This window comes from Mixophyes fleayi, chromosome 5, assembly GCF_038048845.1.
Source record: "Mixophyes fleayi isolate aMixFle1 chromosome 5, aMixFle1.hap1, whole genome shotgun sequence".
In the NCBI taxonomy this organism is placed as follows: domain Eukaryota; kingdom Metazoa; phylum Chordata; class Amphibia; order Anura; family Limnodynastidae; genus Mixophyes; species Mixophyes fleayi.
The window spans coordinates 267,903,843-267,915,349 of NC_134406.1; the positions used below are offsets into that span (position 1 = coordinate 267,903,843).

Genomic DNA, 11,507 nt, shown 5'->3' on the forward strand with positions numbered 1-11,507 from the left:
ACAAATTTTCCCAAATTTGGTATGATTGGTTTATTTATACTAGCCCCCCTGCTTTCAATTCCTTCAATAATCATACCCAGGACCTCTCAGCCTTAATTTAATAAATACATCCAGTAGAAAGGTTTGTTTGTTAGATAATATCACATTTTGTTTCCCTATAGGAGCCGGCTGGCTGCCAGGAGTCCCAAGTTCTTTAAATATTGAACAATGTTTCTGCTTTTCGATTGTTAATTATTATTGGTATATTATGTTGAGTTACAATACTCATTGAGCAACTATTTCCCCTCCTACCTGGTGGGGGGACTCTGTGTGTCTCCCCTCTACCTCCCCTCCCCTTCGCCCTCTTCATTGTTTAATCCCCTTTTCTATGTTCTGTACCCCATGCAAAATTTCTCAATAAAAACTTTATTGACAACAAAAAAAAAAAATTCTTCTAGGGGTAGACATGTAAGCCCTCCAAATACATGCCCCTCCCTCCGCAGGGTCATCGGTCCATCTGGTTTTGATTCCAGGGAACTTACATCAATCTCTACTGTTAAAAGGTAAATGATGTTGATCTGATACTTGAAATAGGTGTATACGTCTGTAACTGGCCTTAGTAACATCTATAACCTTGGAACCAAACAGTGCAGATGAGACAGTTTTCCATGGTTACAGAGATTGTTTAAGAAGGTCAGTTTACAACCTGTCAAATGGCAGGAACAGTGTGTTTTTGAGTGATCAGCAGATGATTTCAGGCAGGTTCTACTTTAACTATCACGTTATTCCAGTAAATTGTATACTCAGCATAATGACTTTAAATAGACATCACCACTTTTCGGTGGAGCTACTGTTTAAGGTGATTTCTAATAGAATTATGATATTACACATTACGAGGAAGTCATCTCCTGGGAATAATTATGTGGTTGATTTACAATGTGAGTTGTTAATGAAAGACTTTTATCAATTCACAAATAAAATAAAAAAAAGACATAAACTTGCAGAAGACCATCATTTTTTTTTTCTTTTAAATAACCTGTTGAAATTGGATAAAAAAAAAAATCTTATAAAAAGGAAAGGGTTAAATCCGAGATACTCAGGATCAATTGGCCTCTAGGGACAAATAAGGAGAGAGGAAGCTCCCAATTAGCATATCTGAAATGAAATCAGTTTTTCAGACACTACTATTTTTCCGGGCTTATAACCTATGGAATGCGGTCTGTATCCGATTAGACAAAGCAAACAGTCTCCTAACATCATTAGGCAGGAAGACAGAAGAGTGAGAGAGACGAAGGGAACATGCAGGTTATTGTTGTGGAGGAGTCCAGAAAAATTCCCCTTCCCCCCCAAAAAAACAAACAATTGCTCATTCATTGAACGCGTTTAGTCGATCTAGCCCAAGATAAATCGACTCTATAATACGCGCTTCAAAAGGGATAGAGGTCTGAAACCCAGACTTGTCTGACATGAAGGTCAAACTCAGCCCTAAACACTTCCACAGAGACAGATCAACTAGGGAACTTTTATTGAAGAAGGAAAATCTCTTTTGTCATCTGATGAGATTATAAATTAGGCCATTATATTAATGGTGAAAAGTTACTACCATGACTGCTGAAAGTTTACCCATTATCTAATACAGGTCTATAGGAAGTGTTCCTAATATCTACGAGTGTCCTACCTTATATGGACATATAGGGGGGAATTCAACCCCCCACAATGAGACGCTGAACGTCACAGCGACCTCTGGTTGCGCTCATTTTCGGCTACTACGGTACCTGAATATTACAGATTATCCTGTACACCTGGAGAACGATGCATGATGCATCCTGAAGAGGCTGCGATAATTAAAGTTCCCGCTCACCGAAATCACAGAAATCGAATGATCCCCTTGTCATGGCTAATAACTCTGCAGATGAAGGGGCCAAACTGGTTTCTTTATCTGGGATTTTCCGAGCCCCAGATTACAAAGAAGTATCACCTTATAAAGCATCTTTTACGAAACAAGACTCTGGAAGAAGGCCCAGTGTTCCTTTTAGAGGAGCAAGCAAAGGATCGTTTTCTAATACCCCACAATACCACACCACAAGATCCCTGGGTACACCAACAATGAGGGTTCAGAACCCCTGCCAGTTGTTTCTGCAGATCTTCAGGTAGAGCTGACAAGACTCAACCATCAGCTCCTCAGACACCCTGGCCGAGATAAACTCATGTCCCTCTTAAAGAACAAAATATACTGGTCAGGGATGTCAAAGACAGTGGAAATTGTCCCACAACAGTGTCTTGTGTGTGCACAAGTGAACCCCAGAGCTCCAGCTCCCAAGCCGGTTCTTCAGCTCTGCCCGCAATACTGATGGGCATTCGGGCAACTGAGGCAGCTACAACAGGGATCACTCCATTTGAGCTCATAACTGGTCACAAAATGCCACTTTGCTTCCCCAATGAACCACAGTTGTCAAACCCCATCAAAGAGGCGATTGCCAGAGATGTTTGCTTACAACAGGTGCAAAATAACCTGAAAGAACTTCTGCCATACGCAGCCATCCGGCTGAACAAACCCTATCTACAGGGGGAGACTCCCATGTCTCTAGTAGATAGTCTGGAAATGATCAAGACCTTCCGAAAGGCAGGTCCCTGGGATGCAAACTGGGAGGGACCATATAAGGTCCTTGAAATCCTGGGTGATACAATGCTAAAACTACAAAGGCCAATGACTACAAAGAAAGACTGTCGAGAAGACGTAAAGTTCTCTGGGTCCACGTTGACCAAGTGAAAACCACACTAGCATCCTTAACTAGAGTGCTTCTGTGCTTATTGAGACGGGTAGAGTAAGAAATCAAAGCCCTTCCAAATTATATTATAAAAAAAGAGGTTTTAACTGATGATTGAGAACCATAAAGTAAGGAAAGGAAAATCCTAGAGCCCTATCCTGATTACATCTTACATCGTATATGCAACTAACTGCGCTCAAGAGGAGCATATTGTACTCTTACTCCCACTCTAGGTGTAGATGTAGCGGAGGAGATAGGAAGAACACCAGTGACCTCAGAGAAGCGACTAGGTACCCCTCCAGATACTCCTGTGAGGCTTCAGAAAATTCTGCTTGGTTTTGGTTCAGAATTCAAGAATTGGCTGCTTCACTTTGGGAAGGAAGAAGACATACTGCTGAAACTTGCTGGGAATCAAGCTACAAGCAAGCTGGAACATGATGCCAAAGTATCCTCTTCTCATTCATCCCATAATAGTTCTCACTATATTGGAATACAACAAATGATGAACTATTAAGGGAAGGACGATTTGGGCTTTATGGACTTTGCGGGCTTCACGGACTTTGCAGGACCAGGAATTGCATTATGTGAATGTCTTTGTTTTTTTATTCCTTTGTGCCTTTTCTTTTTTTCTTCTCCATTCTTGTCTCTCTTCTTTCTCCTTTTTTTCTTCACACTCTCGGGGAAAGGGTGTTTTTTTACTATGGTTCCTCCTCTAGGAGGTTTTTCCCTGTTGTGCGCCAATAACACAAGAGATTTTTTTTTATTTCCTCCATAGTTGGTAGGGAGAGGGAGAGAGAGTTAAAAATTATTGGGGTCTCTCTCTCTCCCTCTCTCTTTATTTTATTTTTTTAGTTCACCACCAAATCTAGGGACAGGTAACCTTTACAAGTAGTGTCAGGCTTCCGACAACAGGGGGACTGCGGCGTGCAAGCACGTGACGACCGCATGCACACGTACAATGTTCAACTGCGCATGCACGACCTGCGCATGCGCAGTACAAACAGTGCACACGCCCATCTCGGAGCGTGCATGGGCACTCTTACTGCGCATGCAAAAGGTGGACAAAGGTGGACAATGCAGAATGCACAAATTCAAACAACGATTTGGATATTCTCTACGTATTCCATTTCTTAGAAGTGTGTTGCAAAATAACTGCTCAATGAAACTTTATAATTGATTGTTTTTACACTTTTTCTTTACCTAAAACAGGCGTAAGGTTCAGTTTTGCAAATAAAAAGTCTCCATTTAATTAAGTGTATCTAACCAACAAAATTAATTAAGCTAAGACTTATATTTGCAAAATTCAACTATTTGGGGGAAATTCATCACCCCTGGCCCACACACAGAGTCCACGTGATTCATTCATTGCCGCTGGGGAGGCTGGGAGTTTCCGGGTCTGGACTATAAAAGCCAGACCCGGAACTCTCCCTCTCTCTCTCTACTGCCTACCTGCCCCTGGACAACGAGCACTACACTACAGAAAACATACACTACACTACAGAAAAGGGTATTCTACAGGGATACACTACACTGCAGAATATATATGGGTATGTATATATATATATATTACACTACTATAGGCATACACTATTCTATAGGAAGACACTACACTAGAGAAAATATATATTATAGTACACTACAGGAAATATACTACAGGAACGTTCCCTACACTGCAGACAAAGAATTGGATCCAGGATACTAGGATTTGATAAGTATCATTGATAATATATATCTATAAAGCTGTATGTGTCTGTAATGTTGATTTAACTATTTCTATACATAAAACTGTGTAGCTATTGTTTGATATCTGTGATCGTTAAATCAATATTACAAATACCAATTCTTATTCTAAATACATATGTAAAGAAAATAGTGCAAGGATAGTGTAAGGGTTAAAGGTGGTGAACCTAGGGTTAAGTTTATATTGATATACTATGTTATGTTGAACAATGTTATGATATATGTGTGAACTGTGAATGCTTTGATTTAAATACATACATATGTTGTGAGTATTGGTTATTTATAACGAATATATACTGTGAAGTACCGCTGAGATACAGTGGTTGTTGGATAAATAATTCTGCTTAAGTGTTATTTAGTGTGGTCAAAAGACTGAGTAAGGCAACATTGATTAAGGAAAAGTGCATAAAAGTGCGAGTTTTATAACGAGTGTATCTGAGAACAGAATAAGAGGATAACGTGTGCATTTAGGGTGTAACTACAGATCTTTTACACGGATGTTTCTACCATACTAACGGTAAAAGCGTGCAGCCACGATGTTCCGCAGAACTAATTGAATCTGCCTCTTTGAGTCTATTCAGTATGTTTTAGATAAAAGTTGCACTTTATTCTTCAAGGGGCTCAGGTCACTGCACATCAGAAATAACACATGTACGAGAGAACCCAACGCATCTTAGGATAATCACGTCTAAGAAACTCTAAAAGATGTTGTTCCCTGTTACAGGTCACCTAAGCCGTAGAAATGAAGTATTCACCAATGAAACGATAGACTCTCAACTAAACTAATTTTATGTGAAGCAAACTGACTCATCCTCTGAATAAAAGTTTTCAATTATCTCAGGTTCCATTACAGATGCCAGGAAACATCAGGTTTTGGGCATTAATAAGGGAAGATCAAAAAAGTTAATTGGGGCTTGGTAGACAATATGGATGTGTTGTGACATCGTAACTGCAGAGAGATTTCCCTGGAATACTCATTATTACAATAATGTGCTGCTTCTCTTTGAAGTCGGAAGTTCTGCACTTAGTGGGGAATTTAATTATATATTTCAATGTGACATCCTGGATTTTTTAACTGATTCCGTTTTTTCTGTTGGTACGTATTAAAGCACTTGTTTAATGCAACTGTGACCATTATTCCTTCAGTCTATAACTGAACCAGATGTATAACAGACGCTGCTGCTTATAGTAAGAATATTGTTTTCTATTATATAGATTATTTTTGCCCACAAATAACACGGACGGTTTTTGTCCTGACAGCACAATTTAAGAAAAAATGCAGAAACTAAGGTTAACCCTCCAACTACCAGGAGTATAAAGTATGTGTATATATACATTTATAGGCAAACATCTCTAAATTTAAGAAATTGACAGTAAATACTATTTCTAATTCTATCAATTCCTTAATATTTATATATTTATACTGATCTGGTTGCCGAGAACCCACCACCAGCCACAATGGTAGAGGTACGTGCTCAAAACCAGTCCTCAAAAGCTACCAACATTTAAATTTTGCCACACACACATCTGCTGCCAGTACACGTGGCACGTCAAAGGTCTTTTAAGGGGAGGAAAGGTGGGTTGTGGGTGAGCTAGCACTTCGGAAGAATTAGATACACGCCCAGAGGGATGTGGCACATATGTAAGTACATAATAAAGATAAAATATTCTGCTGTGAGGTGAGTTTATTTATCAATTTATTTAATCAAGTGACCAGGGATCATAGAAATATGGCAGCGTTCACAGAGCAACTTCTGAATAACGACTCATACATACTGGCATTGACAAATATCACCTAAAGGCATAGACAAAACACTCTGTACGTTGTCCTTGTTCAACGCATTTTCCCAAAGCCTCACTGCAGCTTAGTACTTAATGAGTCTTCTCGCTGAACTCCATTAGCATTTAAAATGCGCTTTGAAACGCTTCGAACTTCAACATTGATGTAAAGCTGGGTCATATTAATTGGCCATTTGTACAAGGCTAAAGTGAACAAATTTGTTCAAGCAGTGGTAAAGCATCACAGACCACGTTCCTCTATAAACATATAAAAAATATATATATATATTTTCAGGATTAACAGCATTTTAGCCGTCACAGTACTGTATACCATCCCCACCAATTGTCCCAATTTTCACAGGACAGTTCGAATGTGTGTGAAATCATAGCTACACCCAAAACGGGCGGGCCTCTGGGCATAATTGGAGCATTTTGCAACTGTACAATATCTGTACTGTTGGTTATCATTTTGCATGCAAACAGAGATTTGTGTGGGCTTATTGTTTTTTTTTTTATTGCTAAATTACTAATAAATAAATTAATTGCTTTTTAGCAAATCAATTGGACATTTTTTTAATCACAATATCTCATATACATCTTTCTCGTTAGTATATAGTACATTTTTTCTCGGAGGTGCAGAAATCCATTATATTGGCCTAATATCCACTATTTTTTGTAACGTCAGGACATCTCCTTATTATCCCCTTCAGTAATTCTGTACGACGTGGCTCCATATTAGCTACAGAATAATATACATGGTCATAATGATCAGTGGGTAGAGCTATAATAACTTATCCAATTCATTTACTATCTTTAGTTCCCCTTCAGCAGAAGGATTCATGTCGGAACGTTCTGTGTCTGACTTATATCGTTCTACAACTCCTCAGAGTTAGAATTAGGCTCCCTGGAAGCCAGGTCTCCTGAGAAGTCTTTGAGGTCTGGATTGGAAACAGGTTTAGCTCACTCACCTGAAGGTACGCTTTATAAATGACATCAAACAGGAAAGCTTGTGGCATTTCACTCGCTCTGTGTTTAGCTCGTTCTAGAGAATGGTCCAAACATCCGTCCGAGGAGGAAGCGATAACCGTGGACACCAATGGTCGGACCGCACCGGCTGCCTGTGGGGGAAAAGAAACACATTCAAATTACTATTGGAAACCACAGCTGGAAAACAGTATTCTGATGTGTTGTAGAGGCGGGTAATCCTCTCTCCCTTCATGGTTTGTACACGGCCATCCGAGACAGGAAAACAAGTAATGGAGAACTTACTGACGTACAACCAGGGGAGGGCTGGCATATTTTAGCCCAGGGGGGCAAGACTCATTTTAAAGGGAAACAAAATGCAGATAGCCTAGTGACCCACCCCAAGGTAGCCCACTATGGGACCATATGCCCCTCTGCTCCCCCGGGCCCAGCCAGCCCCTGCATACACACTGAAAGGATACAGCCAGTAACACTTGGTCAGGCTACCCATACAGTTTGTGGTTTGGACGGAACGTTTAGTGGATTTATACTAAATTGCAAACTAGACCCCAGCGTGCTTGTGTTCTCTAACCTGCACTTATACTTCAATAATTCACCTGAGTGTTTATGTTTTTGCTATATAACATGTAGATTGTAAGCTCTTTAGGGGAATTTCAAATTTCCTCTGGTTACAATCCCTTACATTATGGATAACTCTCAACAGTTGCACTGTGTAAAGCCGTACAGTGTGACGAAAAGTGGTCCAGGAGTGGTTTAGGGGGGCTGTTTAGCAGCTGAGAAGCAAACAGAGGATGCTGGCCGGCCGCTCCGACTGTGTTTAATCCAACCTAAGAGCGAATGCGCATTTTGATATCAAAACAAAGCTTTAAAAAATTTGGTGTAAGTGTATCTGACATAAACCTGGTGCATATGGTACAATTTGAGAGCTGCACACAGCTTGCGTTTCGTCCAACTTAAACTATATACTAATTTTTTTTTTTTTTTTTTAAAGAACGAATTTTACATCTGCGTTTCCTGGCTCCAAAACTTAACATCACCCCCTTAGTGTTGATATAGCTATGGTAAATACATTGTGAACTGCAACAAGAGCCTTTACCCCTAATTTCCTATATTAGAATAACCCCCATACTGTTCAATAGTCCCGATTTTCATGAAAGATTCCCAATTTCCGGAGTCAGAAAGAGAAGTCATCTCGATAAATAAGGGTGCAACCTCACCAGAAAGAGACATAGCTGGAGCTGGTCCGGTCAAATATAGGGCATGACCCAATATGTCCTGATTTTCCATTTGGGTTAGATGCAATCCAGACTGCCAGCTCCAGTTTAAGTTAAATATCTGACACAATAGATAAGTAACTACTGAACCGTACTCAGGCCCGGCGCTCCCATTAGGCAAGGTTAGGCACTTGCCTAGGGCGCCGGGCTCTGGAGGGCGCCCTCCAGAATGAAAATTACTTTAAAACTGTGCGGCGACCGCTGACCATACCTGTCACGGCCGCCAGACAGCATTCAGATGCACGGGGGAGGGGGGAAGAGGCTATTGCTCACCACCGCCGCCTCTCTGCTCCGTCTCCTCCCCTCCACTCACTAGTGCCAGTGAGTGGAGGACAGGAGACAGAGCAGAGAGGCGGCGGTGGACTAGTGAGTGGAGGGCAGGAGACGGAGCAGAGAGGCGGCGGTGGTGAGGTAAGGAAAGACGGGGTGAGGAGGGAGGAGGGCGCCGCTTTTGCGGGGGGGGGCGTCGCCGATTTTTGCGGGGGGGGGGGGCGCCATGGACCCTAGCACCGGCCCTGACCGTACTGGCTTCAAACAATAACATCGCTCCACTGCCGGTCTGACAGTAACTGATCAGCCAAGTACAGGGCAGTAAGTAACTCATAATAACGGTAATCTGATGCACTTCATTGGTTACAAATATAGATAATAAGTCTCATTAACCTTCAAGTTGCATTTTTCCGCATACTGGCCTACTCCCGGGCAATGCCCAGGAAGCTCCCAAATTTCGGGGAGTCCTCCTGGACTCTCAGAAGAGCAGGCGCCTTCCTGGACCCCAGACGTAGACAGGGCTTAATGGCGTGATTTGCGTCATTAAGCCCCAACCGCACAGCACAGTACCGGGAATCACCACAGGGGGCAGGGCTACCGTGATCTACCCTTCTGGGATCTACCAGAGGGGAACAAGGAAGAGTTGGCAAGCATGTTTTTACGGAAAATGTATCCAATATTCTAAAAACTTTTAAATTCGCAAAAGTGACACATGTAATAATGACAGTCCCGACGTCCGAGACATTCTCATGACCAATTTCAGAAGAAAAAAAATTTAGCTTAACCGATTATTTCATTCGAAAAAAATGCCATTTGGGTATGCATTTTTTGATGGTTCGTAAATCAACGTTAAGGGTAGATTTCTCAAACCTTCTAAAAAGCAAAAGTGGAGGCATTGCCCATAGCAACCAATCAGATTCCAGCTATCATGTATCTAGTACATTCTAGGAAATGATAGCTAGAATCTGATTGGTTGCTATGGGCAACACCTCCACTTGTCATGTGATCACACTGCACTGATCACTCTGCTGATTGTAGGTTGCTTAGGCAACCGGGGATCGCGGCGGCGTGCGTCTGCGCCCGCTGACCCTGACAATATGGGGCGTATTACAGGAAACTAGACTGTGCTCAAAACAGGAACGGGAAAATAAGATTGGCAATAAATATGTGAATGCCGTCCAGATTACAGTTTACAGTTTCTCTGACGTGACAATACATGTCCTAAATTAGAATGGGAAAAAATCCTAACTAAACAGAGTAAACTTTATTTATTGTTACACTGTCGTTCTATATACTGTTATATTTGCTTAGACGGAAAATGTCTTCTCAGCAAATTCCAGTTTTTCTTACATAAGAATGTAAATCAGCCCTGACACAAAGTACTGAAAAAGTTGAATAATTTTTTTTTAACACTGGACCGAATTTATTTTATATTCAAATTAACTTTCTCAATAGCTGGATTCAAACATAGGGACATGAACAGTGATGTCCCTGCACACTTGGAAGGACCGTGGTCCCATTGTCTTTATGACTCATACCAAGTCAGTGACTTTAGGATATTGACATTTTTAGTGTTAGTATTAGAGAAACAAAAAATCCCATCACAAGTTACTTATTTACTTATGGAATAGAAAGTCAGGGGGACACTGTACAACCCTTCAGGGTTATATTTTTGATTTCTAAATAGACTGTGGAATTATAGTTAGTAAGGATTACTGATAATAATTCTGCGATCCATCTAGTCGTACAGAACTTCATTTATATAAAATCTGCATTTAATAGACAATGCCATTTAGGAGTCATATATGGGCAGCACGGTGGCTCAGTGGTTAGCACTTCTGCCTCACAGCGCTGGGGTCATGAGTTCGATTCCCGACCATGGCCTTATCTGTGTGGACTTTGTATGTTCACCCCGTGTTTGCGTGGGTTTCCTCCGGGTGCTCCGATTTCCTCCCACACTCCAAAAGACATACTGATAGGTTAATTGGCTGCTATCAAATTGACCCTAGTTTCTCTCTCTATGTCTCTGTGTGTGTGTGTGTGTGTGTGTGTGTGTGTTACGAAATTTAGACCGTAAGCCCCAATGGGGCAGGGACAGATGTGAATGAGTTATCAGTACAGCGCTGCGGAATTAGTGGCGCTATATAAATAAATGGTGATGATGATGATGATCTATCACACAATGTTCAGGCCATCTGCCACTGTTTATATTTACAATCCCTGCTCCTTCTGCAGACAGGCTCGGGATATAGTCTATTTCAAACATTACAATCCTAATCCCAAGTCATTCTCCCTAAACTTCCTCCTGCATTGTAAACCAAACCTCACTTGTTCAGTATCCGATCGTCATTAACAATAGAGAAAATTCATTCATTCATTCTTGAACATAAAAATAGAGCACTACACAATAAAATGAATCATGTACTTATTTTTTTTTCTTTTAATAAAAGTTATGTTTATTTTACGGGGACATCTTCTATATATAAAAAATAAAGAAAAAAATAAATAAAGAATTTCCCAGCTATTACTTGGGAAGGAACCACGAAACTACTAATACGGCGGATTTTATACTCTCCTCTAACAGAACGAGTATAGAATTACCACTTCCAAACTAAAACAGGAATAATTGCAGTTTATGATCCATTAATGCCTCTTTAATAGTATTTTCCGCTTAAACATTCTTTTATCCTCTTATTTATCGAGGGGATGTGTG

The 11,507-nt window shown here is 40.8% G+C and overlaps 1 protein-coding gene across 1 annotated transcript in view; it reads right to left on the reverse strand.

Moving 5' to 3' along the window:
* CRPPA (CDP-L-ribitol pyrophosphorylase A) overlaps positions 1-11,507 on the reverse strand; it is a 167,020-nt gene that overhangs the window by 129,113 nt on the left and 26,400 nt on the right. Inside the window, exon 3 of the mRNA XM_075214069.1 lies at positions 7,235-7,384. Coding sequence (XP_075070170.1) covers positions 7,235-7,384 — 150 coding nt within the window. The remainder of the gene's footprint in view (positions 1-7,234; positions 7,385-11,507) is intronic.